Source organism: Megalopta genalis, chromosome 2, assembly GCF_051020955.1.
Source record: "Megalopta genalis isolate 19385.01 chromosome 2, iyMegGena1_principal, whole genome shotgun sequence".
Taxonomy (NCBI): Eukaryota; Metazoa; Arthropoda; class Insecta; order Hymenoptera; family Halictidae; genus Megalopta; species Megalopta genalis.
The window spans coordinates 11958350-11973937 of NC_135014.1; the positions used below are offsets into that span (position 1 = coordinate 11958350).

Consider the following 15588-nt stretch of genomic DNA (forward strand, 5'->3'; position numbering starts at 1 on the left):
GCCGCTAAGCGCGCGGATGCGCCTTAATGCTCCCTTATTGTTGCCGGTGCAATCTTTTTGTTGTGCGACGGGGAGGGCCGAAGACGAGGGACGAGGAGCCCCCCCCCCCATGGGGATAGGAAAACCGTTTCCCCGATATCTACTCGATTTAGACGGGGGAGGCACGTGCGTCTCGCCATCGCCGTGACCTCGTTGCACACGGATCGCGCGCACGCGACGGGTTGTGCGCGATCCCGTGGTCCAGAAAATCATGATGATGACGTTCGAGATAAAAAACACAGCCGGGACAACCCGTTTTGACTTTCGCCGATCGCAGGACAGAGAGGCGCGACCGATTTCGCAGCTGCATTCCTTCAATTCGAACGCAACCACGAGATGCAATCGCCTTTTTCAAGGCTATCGTCCGTTGATCTAACTATAACCGGCTCGTATTCGAACGTGAAAGGATTGTTTTTGGCCGGTCGAGCTGATTATTACCGGCCACCACGAGTCAGAACCTGATTTTCCCCTTACGAGTTATGTGACAAGGTGTCATCACACGCTCGCATTAACTGCGAGCGACTGGTTATTTATGACGCGAGTTTCGGTGCTTTGGTTTGGACGTAATTAGTGTATGAAACGAAAATTGGGACGCTTGCGTAACACGCGGTCTTGCGCGTTTTATTCCCATATTTGTTGCCTGGACGGACGCGATTGTTAACCCTCTGCTGGCGAGTGGCGACTCTAACGCACCGCTAAAAATTGTCACATCGCGTTCCTACGTAATTTTAATATTATCAAATATTAAAAATAATTATGTATATATATATATAATATTTAATGTTATCAAATTCGATAAACTTGGGAAAATTCTATCCGCAATCTGATCACCAAAATCTAGCCATCAAAGATATACCCGTGCGAATTTTAATACATAATTTAGCTTAAATTAAAGGTGAAAGTGTCTGCTTTAACGTAGTATACAATAAATTGTAAAAGAATCGCGATGTCGTATCTAAAAATTAAAAAATTCCTATAACTAATTCGAAGTGCATGTCCCGACATGGGAAACTGATATAAGGAAAACTTTAAGCTAATTTTAAGTGACGTTTCCGTGGTTATTTAATAACATAATTTAGCTGAAAATAAAGCTAAAAGTATCTACTTTAAGATTAGGTACAATGGTATCCGAAAGAAAAACGAAATAATTTTGAAAAATTAAAAAATCCTGACTAGTGTTTCGAAGTGTTATGCTCCGATTTTAAAGGGAAAGTTTAAACAGATTTTAAGTGACGCTCTTGACGAAGTTTTTTAACGCGACTTAGCTGAAATGAAAGCTAAAAATATCTACTTTAATGTAATATAGAATAAATTATAAAAGAATCGCGATGTCGAATGTAGAAATTAAAAAATTCATACGACCAATTCTGAATGCAAGTCTCGACTTCGGAAACCGAAATAAGAGAAAATTCAAGTTAATTTTAAGTGACGTTCCCGTAGGTATTTTATAACTTAATTTAGCTTAAAATAAAGCTGAAACTGTCTACTTTAAGATTAGGTACAATGGTATAGGTAAGAAAATCGAAACCATTTTGAAAAATTAAAAAATCTCGACGAGTGTTTCGAAGGATCATGCTCCGATTTTACTTAGCGAACACTGGAACTTCGAAACCAGTAAAAATTAGTGGAGCACCCCATGGATATACCATCCCCTAAACAGCACCACGTTCTCAGTCGCGTTCGGTTGACACAGGTCTAAACGAAAGTGATTAATTAAGTAATTACTTGCTGCAATGTTTCGAATCTCGTACGCCCCCGTGGAGCGCAGGTCGCAGACGTTCTACCCGTTCATTAAGAAGTCAATATCCCGAGGTTAACTATGCCTTTCTTATCGTGATTAGACGGTCTATTAGAATGCCCTCGTGGAAGCATCGATTAGGCTCGTTTGGTGTACGGGGCGATCGTGCAACATCTTCTGCGACGTCTTCTACATTGTCTCTACATCGACGTCTCTCGCATTGTCGGAAGGAGAATGCACTTTTAATCACTTCTTGCTACTTCGAAGTAGACGATTATTCTGTTTCTAATATAATAATTTGTGTGGAAGGGCGGAATGCAAGTTGTTTTGAAAAAATCCGAGTATTGACGTCGACGAAATCAGCATGATTTTAGAGGGAAACTTCAAGTCGATTTTAAATTATGTATCTGTGAGACTTTTCTAATGCAACTTAGCTCAAATTATAGGCGAAAATGTCTACTTTGAGATGGGGTAAGTTAGATTAAATTAGAATCACGGAGATACTATGAAAAATTTGAAAAACTGAACTCATGGCAAAAGTGAAGTCACCGAAAATTCGAAGATTCTAAAGGGAAGTTCGGAAGGATTTTAAGTGACTTTCCCGTGGGGCTAATTTTATGCCATGATGCACAAATGAAAGCTGGAAGAGTCTACTTCAAGATAGGGTAAATGAGATTAAATTACAATAGTAGGGATTACCATGAAAAATCTAAGAAACACAATCCATGACAAAAATGAAAAATCAGCAAACAACTGAACGATTTCAAACAGAATTTCAAACGGGTTTCAAGTAATGCGTAGTGCTACTGAGATGCAACGGGGCTCAAATGAAAGCTAAAACTATCTACTTTCGAACCGTATGTAACAGATTCAAAAAATAATCTCGACGTCGCATCTAAAAATCGCAACATAGTGACATAACCGATCCTAAGGACCGCGCCTCGACTTCAAAGGAATCTTCAAGACGATCCAAAGTTACATCTCATCGAGCCTTTCGCAATGCAACGTACCTCAAACTATAGCTACAAGTGTCTACTTTAACACAGTACACAATAGATCGAAAAGTGAGCTGCAAATCATTTTGAATCTCGCCCGGTTCGCGTAATCGCGGCGCTCGTATACGCCCGGATTGCATCGACCGGCAATGCAAGATTACGCAACGGTTTCCGTTGCGAGCAAAATCACGCTTTTCCCGGCGAGTGCCCGGTTCCAACGATTAATTATAATTGATACTCGAAACCGATCACTGTGTTTCGACCGCCGTGGAAGCGGAGGGCACCACGTGCATCGCGGCGCGGCCTCGAGCGATTGTTACACCTTCGGGCGATGTGCATCGATTTCGAAACTTTTTCGTCGTTCCGTTTTTCAGATCCCTTTCCCGCGACTCACCGAAATACGTATGGTCCGAGCTCGTCCAGGATTGGCTTCTTTCCCTTCTCGCGGAGGTCGTGCGGGTTCGTCCAGTTGAAGAAATAGATCCTGAAGTACATCGGAGGCAAGCTGGTCGTGTCGTTCCAGACCTGGAACGCCTTCGAGGTCGGCGACAGCGGCATCTCCTGCGTCGAAACATAATTCAGAAGTTGTTAAAATGATCGACGATTTAAACGAGAGCTTTTGTTAATTTAATTAGTGCTTTAATTCAGTGCGGCACGCAGTATGCGTGTCTTCAATTAAAAAGACATTTAATATAAGCTGGCGTTAAAATTTTGATAACAATACAACGAGGATTTTTAGGATTAACAAAATATTCAGGATATTTCGTTTTAGGATTAGCAAACTATTTAGGATTCCTAGTTTCAGGATAAACAAAAATAAAATTGTTTAAACAGCTATTGATACCCGCGCACAGCGTGTTAATTGTACGGCAATTATCGCGAGTCCATTTTCCTGGTTCCTGGAACTATCGACACTTCGGAATTTTTTTGCAGAAAAACTGATGCGAATAATCGATCCGACACTTCGCACGCAGTTTCGGCACGCTTCAACAATGTTGCTCGAATTTTTTCCGGTTCTTTCAGATAAAAATAAAGTTTCTATTGCGCATTGTTTGGAGCAAATAAATGAATTTTGTCGAAGCGTTCGTTAGCAAGCAGAGATGTCGCAGGCAAGAATAAAAAAAAGCTGCCAAGAGAATTATCGTCGAGGAAGCGTCGCGACGATAATTCCTCTCTTGTGCACGTCGCATTAATTGTTTCTTTCGCGTTTCTTCGCGCCGTGTCAACCGCGAAACACAAAAGCCTTTATCCGGAACGCGTTTCGATTCTTTTATCCGTTCTCTTTTATTGTCGAGCATCATAACACGCGCGTCGTACAAACAGAGTCGCGACGCGTCGTTTTCTTTTCCGACGCCGAGAAGTTGTATTGGATGGCCTTTGGGTTATCTGACGGTCGTATCGCGTCTTCGAAAAATCTTTCTTCTCGCGTTACGCGTGCGAGGGGCGTGAAGAAGAAGAAGCGAAAGCAGCTTGCGACGACGCGACGCGTCGCGTCGGAGCGACACCGAAAATTTAAACGAAAATAGAGACGGTCTGGCCGGCGTCTGAACGCGATTGGAAAATTGGACGATTGTTCAATTAATTGAGCGCGCATATCGACGCTCGCCACGGTTCCAAGGTGTCCTGTCGATCGCGGATCACTAAAAGATTCCGATCTTTTCGCGCACGCGCGCGCGCGAGTCGCGTTAATCAACGCCGCGGATTTTCATCCGAGATAAACGTTGCCTGCGTTAATTGCAAGATGCGGAAGAACTATGATCTCATTTCGAGACTTGAGAGTGTTACATTCTATCTAAAAAGAAAAGAAACTGTTTGAATATTCTCGAGCGCAAAACATCAGAAACGTTTAAACAATTAGTAAATATTATTCAATTATCGTCGACAGACTCATTAAAACCGAATTCGTTTTTTTTAACCTATCGGCGATCTCCATTTGACATTATGACTCAATGGACTCGATGCATAATGAAATCGAGTGCTGTGACTCATGCGACTGTTACACTTTTAACAGATTTTTTTAAAACGTAAATCGCGATCGAAATCACTGGTTTTCTATTTTTCTGTCTTGAAATTGCTGTGATTATACAGTCTTTTATATAGGAAATATATTAAACATATTAAATTAATTAATTCGTTAAAAACGATTGCAGCGTTGTCGCCGTTTATCGTTGGAGTAAATCTCGCCAAGTAAGAATAATTTCATAATACCTTCTACTATAGTTAAAGGGTTTTGGGAACATATAATTCCTACGGTAATTAGTTTCATCATTAATTAATCTATTAGTTCCAACATTAATTATTCTATTAGTTCCAACATTAATTATTCTATTAATTCCAATATTAATTATTCTATTAGTTTCAACATTAATTATTCTATTAGTTTCAATATTAATTATTCTATTAGTTCCAACACTAATTATTCTATTAGTTCCAACACTAATTATTCTATTAGTTCCAACACTAATTATTCAATTAGAATAATTAGAGTAAAAAAGACTGGTTTCTCATTTCTTCTTTTACAAGTTCTGACACTATAAAAATGTTTTTCTCAGATACTCTTATATGAAACTCTTTGTTCAAGCACAAGTTACAATAAAAATCGTGGGTAGATTAAATAAATCTTGTCATTGTTATTGAAAAATATGCATTAATCACGTTCACGGTTCGTTAGTTCTAGCGTTAAATGATTCATTAATTACTCGATCTTTAGAACTTGTATTTTTGTTTTCGTTAGGAGATTCAACAGGTACTCTATCTTATCTAATTTTTCCATCGAATATCACAATACAGAGAGTCAATTATATTGAATATCACAAAATAGAGTGTCAATTCCATGGAATATCACAGGATAGAGTGTCAATTCAATGGAATATCACAGGATAGAGTGTCAATTCCATGGAATATCATAAGGCAGAGTGTCAATTCCATGGAATATCACAAGATAGAGAGTCAATTATATTGAATATTACAAGATAGAGTGTCGATTATATCAGAAGATATAAGGCAGAGTGTCAATTCCATGGAATATCACAAGATAGAGAGTCAATTATATTGAATATTACAAGATAGAGTGTCGATTATATCAGAAGATATAAGGCAGAGTGTCAATTCCATGGAATATCACAAGATAGAGAGTCAATTATATTGAATATCGCAAGATAGAGTGTCAATTACATTGAATATCACAAGATAGAGTGTCAATTACATTGAATATCACAAAATAGAGTGTCAATTCCATGGAATATCACAAAACAGAGCATCAATTCCATGGAACATCACAGGACAGAGCATCAATTCCATGGAACATCACAAGACAGAGCATCAATTCTATGGAACATCACAAGACAAAGCATCAATTCCATGGAACATTACAAGATACAACATCGCAAGACAGAAAACAACAGCCATCAAATGAGCTTCTCCGAGCCGATAACCATAAGGCTGCCTACCTTTTGTAGAACATGGTGGAAGATGGCCGGCCAGAACAAGTATAGACACGTGCCGGTGACGATCAGTAGCAGTCCGAGCAGCCCAAGGCCGACGGATTTGTTGGTCCATGGCCTCATGGTGACGGTCAGTTTCTCGCTCGTCTCCTCAGCATGTGTGTTTCAGGCTCGCAGTGTGTCCTCGCCGGTGTCGGGCCTGCCACTCGTCCGACGGTGTCCGCTTCGAAACGCTGCGAGGCCTGACGAGGACAACACAAAACCGTCTATCTAATCAGCCGTTCCTCGGGTGAGCTCCGCTTTTCCTACGCGATAGAACCACGCCGCGCGCGTCTTTCTTTAGGCGTGTGGGCCGTCGGAGGGGCCTATCTCGTCGTTCAAGTCGCGGGCAGCGGTTCACAAGTCACGGAAGCGACAGCTTTGTCGCCGCTTGGCGACGACAGATCGCTGAAGAACGTGACTTTGCGTTCGCGTCTGAGATTCCACCGATTAGCCTATCCGCGTGCACGCTGACTAGCGGATACTGCGACGCTGGGAACTACGAGTAAAGGATTACGGAAAACTGGCGATTCCGTTCGGTGCGCGTCGACGCGATTTTCAGCGACGAGGAATTGCTGGGCTTGATTTGGACGAATTTTATTTGAAATGGACGTACGATATGATGATTTGAAATTAAGATAAGAAATGGCGCTTTGGAAGTTGAGGTAAAAAAATGACGCTTTTGAAATCAAGGCAAAAAAATAACGCTTTTGAAATCAAGGCAAAAAATGACGCTTTTGAAATCAAGGCAAAAAAATGACGCTTTTGAAGTTAAGGTAAGAAAATGATACTTTTGAAATTAAAACAAGAAAATTACTATTTGAAATTAAAAGAAGAAAATGACTGTTTAAAATTAAAGTTAGATAATGACTGTTTGAAATTGAAGTGAGATAATGACTGTTTAAAATTAAAGTGAGATAATGACTGCTTGAAATTAAAGTAAGAAAACGATTGTTTGAAATTAAAGATAATGACTGTTTGAAATTGAAGTGAGATAATGACTGTTAGAAATTAAAGAAAACGACTGTTTGAAATTGAAGTTAGAAATAATCGACTGAAAGGAAAAATAAGAAATAATTGTCTGAAATGAAAATAAGAAATACCTGTCTGAAATGAAAATAAGAAACAACTGTCCTGAAAATAAAATAAGAAATAACTGTTCGAATTTCAAATTATGAGAAAGCTAATTGAAATAATTGAGATGAAAATAAGGAAGAACAAATTGAAAAGATAATGGCTATTTCAAATAACTACTTGAAAAGATAGTGGCTATTTCAAGTTACTATTTGAAAAGATAATGGCTACTTCAAATAACTATTTGAGAAGATAATGGCTATTTCAAATAACTATTTGGAAAGATAATGGCTATTTCAAATAACTATATGAAAAGAAAATAATGTAGTAATAACTAGACTAAGAAACGTCCACTTGAAATTAAAATAGCAAAGAACGAATTCAACATAGTTACAGACGTAGAAACGTCTGACTGCAGAAATTCGAATTAACATTCGCGACAGCAACAACAACAATCGTTCGTCACAGCATCGTTCCGTCCGACTCTAATGACCAGTGATTACTAATTCACGCATCATTCTCCGTTGCGTATCGGCCGCGAAAGGGTCACGATTAATTGGCAGCAGCAGCGATCCGAGATACGATCCGTCGCGGACTTGTCGTTGACTAATCGGACAATTAGCGGAAGTCAGGGATCGATTAACGAAGTCACGGCCCCGATCCTTGCGAGTCGTCCAGGAAAGTAAGCCGCCGCCGACTGCGTAAACGATCCGCACGGTGCTCGTTCAGCGATCATTCGAGGCCTTGGCGGTGAAAAGATGCAATCTGTGCACCGCTGCAGCCGATTCGATCGCGTAACCTGCACGCATCGCATCGCAACGTTCGTAATGCGTCCCGTGAACCGTCGTTGCTCGCATGATGCAGTCGATGGGCATTCTAGACGAACCATAATAACTCGTGCATCCTTTTATCCTAATCGTAATCGATCAAACTACGGTTTTCTTTATTTTGGAATTAATGTTTCGGCGCGTATGAACAAATTAAACCCGATTTAACCGAACCGGTGTCATCGATATAAACTGAGCCATGAACGTAAATTTTTTAAACAAATTATATATGTTTGTCATCGTTGATAAACGCTCTCTTGAAAGAATTCCCAGACAGATTGCTTCGCGACCGGTCGTAATCGTAAAGTTAATCAACTATGCTCTTCGAATGTTTTTTCAGAGCCACCGTGAAAAATAAAAAATAAAACATACGGCAGGAAAATAATGAGAGGGCATGACACGCACGTCAATTTGATAAACTGAACTGTGCGCAGACGTCCGAAGAATCTTCATAATCGTTGCGCAACAGTTTCCAATGGATATAAAAAACGATCGCGATAGCCTCGTATTAGCATTTTTTACAATTTAAAATTCGTCAATGCTCGCGTGGTTATAGCATCAATTGCATCGCGCAATGCGGGCGCGATTAGTCGCGGCGGATAAGAAGGAATCTATGAAAAATGTATCTAATTCTCGCGACATAGCCACCTTCCTTCCTTCTTCTTTGTTTTTCTATCAAGGATGGCTCGTTCGTTCCGCGTCACGAGCGAAAATCGAACTACGTGCACGAATGCAAATCGGTAAACAACGTGTCCGGGGCGCGTTGTATAAATCACTCGTTCGTTAGAATCATCGTTGTCTAGCCGGCCGGCCGAGAATAACTCGTTAACTATTTGTACGTAAACTTTGCTCGGCACGGCGGATCGTAAACCGCCGTTTTTTCCCGTCTTTTGCTAGGTGACCGATCATGTTGCATTCGATGCTTACGTTCGCCGAGTCGTGAGTCTCCATTAATCTGTCGATTAGGTGTGTGTGTGTGTGTACATTCGTGCCGAAGAGTGACAAAAAAAAAAAGAGGATCGCGGAGGTTTTTCTACGAGTCGGAACGCGAGTCGATATTTTAAACATTCGCGGCTAATTAATTTGCGGCGGTTCGACGGTGACATTTGACGAGTATATTCGCCAAGGAAAAGTGGCTGTATTTTGTGTCACGATGAGCGTACCCGTCGTGCCACCGGCTATTCGTGACATGGCAAGTATTGACCATTGGCTATTTAAATTGTGGTGAAAAAATTAATTGTTTGTAGTTTGCTCGGAAATAGTGAAGCTAATTGTAATAACTTGTGATAATTTGTAATAATTTGTAATAATTTGGAGTAATTTCTTAGGATATACTATTTATAACTTAATCACCGTGTTTATTCATAATAATTACTGACATTTTGTTGCTTGATCGTTTTATTGCATCTTGCGACACCGACGAATCGATTTAAAGATCGTTAAAGATCATTTGAAAAGAACTCTTTTCATACAAAAATTGTCCATTCTGCATAAATATTCTCAAGGCATGAGAAGATTTACTGAATCTACTAAGTGTCTCTTTTTGTCGCGCGTAAAAAGTAGCGACCATTCGCTACTTAAATTGTAATTATAGCGAGAACAAAAATATCGAGATATTTGGAATATTTTGAGGCTAATCCCACGCGAAGATGTTTGCATTGTTATAAAAATAAAATTAAAAAAGAACCACGATATTGTGTTCGACGTGCAAAGCGTCATTATGCATCGTTCCTTGCGTTGCCGAATAGCATTTTAAAGCAGCAATTAGAATTTTTAACTTTTACAAGTGTTCGATTTTTCCTGCGTTTTTCACTTACTATGTACGCAGTGTATGTTAATGTTAAGTGAATAAATGAATATTGGTGATAAAATTGTTGATTTGATGAAATAAAACCGTCTTTTCGATCCCAAATTTTAACAGCGACCTTTTCAACTTGCTCTGTGTTTTCGTCGTTGCTTGATTCTCGCGGCGCACATAGGCGCACACTATGAAAATTAGACGCCACAGCTAATTGGTTAACAGATTCGACGAAGATTCGATGAAAAGATCGAACGATTCGACGAAAAGATTGAACGATTCGACGAAAAGATCGAAAGATTCACGGATGAGATCGAAAGATTCACGGATGAGATCGAACGATTCGATGGCAAATAGCATCGAAAGGTTTATCGAAGACCCGCGCTGCGTCGATAAGAGGCCTCGTTTTCCATTCACTTTTATACAACATATTACGAAATACCAGCGCACAAAACGTCGGCTTTTTATCAGGCGTGCGTCGACGAACGGCAACAATAAATCCCGGTTCTCCGATTTCATTCTATGCGCGCAAGCATTTCCTTATCTCCGGTTCGGTAAGCAAATTCGAAAAACTCCTATCATTTATCGCTTTTCTTTTCCCTCGGAATTTTGACGAGCCATAAACGCATCGATGATTTGAACTCGGCTTTATGTAACGTTCTTATCTTATCTCGGCACCATTGGATACACTGTCAAACCATTGAAATCTGAGACGTCCAGAAGGGAACAGCAGCGGGACTCGTCACGTTGCTTCTGAATCCTCGGTAGCCTCTCATGCTGGACGCTACCGTCGCTGCCACGGTTAATATTTTTACTTGAATTTTTCACGGTAAGCAGTTCAACGAACGCGCTTTCCAGTGGTGTCGCAGATTTTCCGAAAGAAAATTCAGTGTCGCCGAAAAAAATCTGCAAAATCGGCTCTTAGAAGGGGACACGAATTGCGCGTCGAAGCAATTCTGCGAATAAATAAATAAAAAATGAAAGTGGAACGATATGATATTTCTACGTGAAATTTTGACAGTAACTGGTCCAAGAAACGCGCTTTCCGATGGCACCAAATTTCGTTCGAGACAAGCATTACTTTCGCCAGAAAAAATTCTTCGAAATCGCCGGTCGCCGTTTTACGAAAAATAATGCTCTAAAATCCACTAATTCGATAAAAACGACCCCACCACGGCCCGTTCTCGTCGAACTGTGTACAAAGTGCCATCTAAAAATAGCTGAACACCTGTACAAATTCGTCCAAACACCGGGATCTGTTCGATCATCGTCTCCACGGCGCGTTATCTAGCGAAACATCGGTCGTTGAATCGGCTCGGATCTTGGATTCCGTCCACGCTGAAATTTCGAGCACTCTCTATCTGGCGGCTCTCCAAGCTCCGTCGCGAGTTTTTCCGACGCAGCCGGAGGAAGATCTTCATTCACGAACGTCCTCCGGTTATCTCGTCGCAATGAACTCTACTCCCGCGAGTCCGAATTACGCGGGTCCCCGGAGGGAGCGCGCGGCGAGACGCGGTTTCTTATAGGTCGAGTTTATCGCGTGCTCCTGTTCCCGACGAAACCTTATGCACTTGGTCGCGACGAAGTCGTACGATGATAAAATGCAGCCGCGTGATCGCGGCCGTGCATCGTCGGAAAGCGAGCTTTCGATCGCGCGGCGATTTCTCGCCCCCCTGGAACGATGCCGAACGAACGAACGAACGATCTCGTGAATCCTCGATGGTCCAGGATCTTCGAACGACCAGAGATTTTCGCCGGCTAGCTGGAAAATTTCGACGCGCGCGGGGACAATGTCTTTTGTAAACAGAGGCTGCTATCGTGCGCGCGTTTTGTCGCGGATACGGCGTATCCGTCGCGCAGATACGCCGCGCGTTTGATGTATGAGCCGAGTAATGAGAGGTCATGTATCGGTTCACTGTACCGTGGTGTTGCCAACGAACGCGTCTTTTCTATCGTTGGGAACACACGCTCGTCGATAGACCGTCGAGCTTTACGCGAAAGAAAAATCTGCGACGTCAATTGCGAGAAACGGGAATGAAATGGAAATTAACTATACCTTTTAACGGTTTCATTCGGCCAAAAACGGCGCAACGGGGGTTCTAAATTTGTGCAATATTTTCACTGTTTTGTGTGACATCTGTTCATGTTTTGTTCTTATTCCCGATGCTGATATTCGTACGCGACGAACTCGTTTCCCATTTCTGTACTGTGGGACGGTCGGAAAAAATCGTGGATCAAGTTTTTATGGCTCGTTGTAAAGAGGAAGCTTCGATCTTTAAGACGATGGTAGTTTTATTAGAGGAACAAATTTTACTACGATTCTAGAGACATTTCAATTTATGGCACTTTCGAGAGGAGCGTATTTATTGTCCGAGTTATTGCTAGGGTATTTAATTTATTCCGACTTCTGCAAATGTTTTATCAGAAAATGGACCAGATGTCGCGAAAGTAGAAGTTACGAGCTTTAAAATGAGATGAATTTCATTGACGGAAAAATTGTTTACCGATTTTAGAGACGTTTCAATTTACAATATTTTCGAGAGAAACGTGTTTATTGTCCGAGAGTCATTGCTAGGGTATTAATTTATTCCGACATGTATAAACGTTCTATCAAAAAAATGGACTACGCATTGTGAAAGTAGAAGCTTCAAGCTTTAAAACGAGTCAAATTTCATTGACGGAAAAATTGTTTACCGATTCTAGAGACGTTTCGATTTACAGTATTTTCGATAGGAGGGACTTTACTCTGTGAGTCAATGCTACGATGTTTCATTCTCCACGGGTTTGCACGTATGTTTCATCGGGAAATAAACACTATGCCGCGAATGTACAAGCTTCAAACTTTACAATGAGACCAATTACATGGACGGAAAAAAATTGTTTAGCGATTCTAGAGAGACGTTTCAATTCACAGCACTTTCGAGGACGACTCATCGACTCATCGACTTTCGAACGAGTCATCGTCATTCGTTCACCGTGACTTGCACAATGTTTTTTTATCAGAAAATTAACAGTGTACTGCTAAATTAAAGGCACCGCGCCTTGAAACGAGACCGGGTAACGTCACGGCGCCCCGAAAGGTACGTTCTCGCGAACAAATCGGAGATCGCGATTGCTTTTGGCAGCAAGACGCAGTTAAAATTGGCTTTGCACTCGAAGAGCGCAACAATGTTGTGACATAGTAAACGATCGTGGACAGTCACGCGTGCTATCGTAGACTCTGATCATCCTGCCAAATTCCGTCCAGCCGCGGGTCGACGAATGGAAGCCGGTCCCCCGAAAACGTTTCGTTGCTCGCCGTTGCAATTGTGAGCCGCGCATAAATTGTTTCCTCGTTAGCGGCCACGGTTTCCTTTCGAGATAAACACTGGACGAAGTGTCGCTAATAACGACTAGTCGCGCTATCGGTCGCCTCGGTATCTCTTACGCTCGCCTTCTCCGGGACCTTTTCTATCTATAGCGCGTTTCCGCGCATGCTAGTCGCTTTTGAACGCGCGCGAAAAACAACACCGATCGACAGCCTCGGAACTGACATTACGACGTTCCGACGAGACGCACGCGACTGACACGCCTAAGTGGTCGGATGTTTGCGCAGGTTTCGGCATTCCTCGAGGGCAAAAAAACGTCGAAAGTCAAACGATGGAATTCGACCTAATCCGTTGTTTGGGTCGGGAGGATTCACCCGAACCGCGGATCACGCTGAAAAACGTTAATGACCTGGGAGACCCTCGTTAGTCTAAGGCAATATCGGAGTATTTACAATTTTCTGTACGGTACATTGTTTTAAACTACGCTTTCAGAGTCATTGTTGACTCGTTCGTTGACTATTTCGATGTGACGCTATTATTTTCGAAATAATAATTTTTCGTACGGGAAATTAATTATTGCACTTTCAATTAATGATTTAGTTGGCGTTTGAAATATTGTTTAAAATATTATAATATAATATCTATTAATATATAATATATACATATTATAAAATATTGAAATATTTGGTATTTTAAAATGATGATTTATTTGGTATTTTAAATGGTGATTTATTTGGCATTTTAAATGATAATTTATTTGGTATTTTAAATGATAATTTATTTGATATTATAAATGATAATTTATTTGATATTATAAATGATAATTTATTTGGTATTTTAAATGATAATTTATATTTGGTATTACGAGTAATAGTTTATTTGCTATTTTAAATAATGATTCATTCGGTATTTCAAACAATAGTAAAATAAATAGTATATAAAATTTTGTATAAAACATAGTAATGTAAGTATATAAAAATATATAATAAATATAAAAGCATCTATATAATAATATAAGTATGTAAAAATATTTATAAAATAAATAATAATAAAAGAAACGAGCAAGTGACATATTTAGAAAAATGTAACGAATCGGTCCCGATGCTATCACGCAAAGAAAAATTAATGCTCGCTCAGTTGTAAAAGTCAATATTAATTAGAACAATATACTGTTTGAAATATTGATTTAAAAAAACATTTGTATTTAGATGACTGCCATAACGAATCCGCCGCGATACCATAACGCAAAGAAAAATCAGCGCTCACTCATTCGTAAAAATCAATATTAATTACAATAATAACACTGATTGAAATACCGATTTAAAACGAACGAAAACCACTCGCATTTAGACGACTACTATAACGAACTCGTGTCGCGACACTATAACGCAAAGAGTTAAACCATGAAAAATCAGTGCTCACCGCGATAGAACCAGTCCCCTCGTCACCGTGGATCCTCGAGAATCCTGTCTCCGTGCGGCAGCCGTCGGAAATTGTTTCCTTTCAGTCACGAATATCGTGAACAGCAATGATCCAAAAATGAGTTCTGACGACCGTACGACGACAAACGACGAACGACGACGACGATGACGACGACGAAGCTCAATCACCTCGCGACTCGCGTGCGACGCTGTATACGGCGCGACTGTTACTGGCTTATTCAATAAATCAACAGGCTGCACGTAATATGTATATTGGCCGCATCCCCCCCCCCCCCTTCCACTTAGAGGGAGAACTTTTCTCTGGTTCGGCTCGTCGACGGTCTCTTTACCCCGCCCCGTCCCGCCCCCGCGCTCGACGAAGAATTTTCTCCCCCATAACCACTCGCTGGAAGGTCCCTTTTGCCCTCCCTCCCCCCTCCTAGCGCAAAGGGCCCTCGGTTATCTTCTGTCAACCACCGCGATCCAACGACGGGGATCAATGAATCGCGCGCGAACCGCTTCGCTTAATTGCAACACGTGCGCGCCCCGTTTCGATTGTTCTTTTTTCTTCTTCTCTTTTTTTCGATCAGCGCGCATGTTTTCGAGCGGAAGCGGGCCTTTGGGGATCAACTTGCGGGGTTATGTTCGCGTTCTGCTTCGAGATCATGCGAAATGTATGTATTAATAATAATAATAATGTATTTTAATAATTGAAACCGTCAACAAATTTACTTATATTTCTTATATTTCTTATATTTCTTATATTTCTTATATTTCTTATATTTCTTATATTTATTTCTTGTATTTATTTCTTATATTTATTATTTTTATTTATTATATTTCTTACATTTCTTATTTTAACTTCTTATATTTCTTATTTTAACTTCTTATATTTCTTATTTTAAT

General features: G+C 40.6%; 1 protein-coding gene across 2 annotated transcripts in view; it reads right to left on the bottom strand.

Annotated features, from left to right (window-relative positions):
- LOC117227168 (protein croquemort) overlaps positions 1-15588 on the bottom strand; it is a 34965-nt gene that overhangs the window by 14170 nt on the left and 5207 nt on the right. The window contains exons 1-3 of one of the 2 annotated variants that reach the window (XM_033482182.2): positions 14684-14928; positions 6222-6457; positions 3167-3333 (exon numbers count right to left, since the gene is read on the bottom strand). In XM_033482182.2, the coding sequence (XP_033338073.2) occupies positions 3167-3333; positions 6222-6338 (284 nt within the window). In that variant the 5' untranslated portion in view covers positions 6339-6457; positions 14684-14928. Of the gene's footprint in view, positions 1-3166; positions 3334-6221; positions 6458-14683; positions 14929-15588 lie in introns of those variants that run through there. The other variant, XM_076518482.1, reaches the window with a different exon arrangement.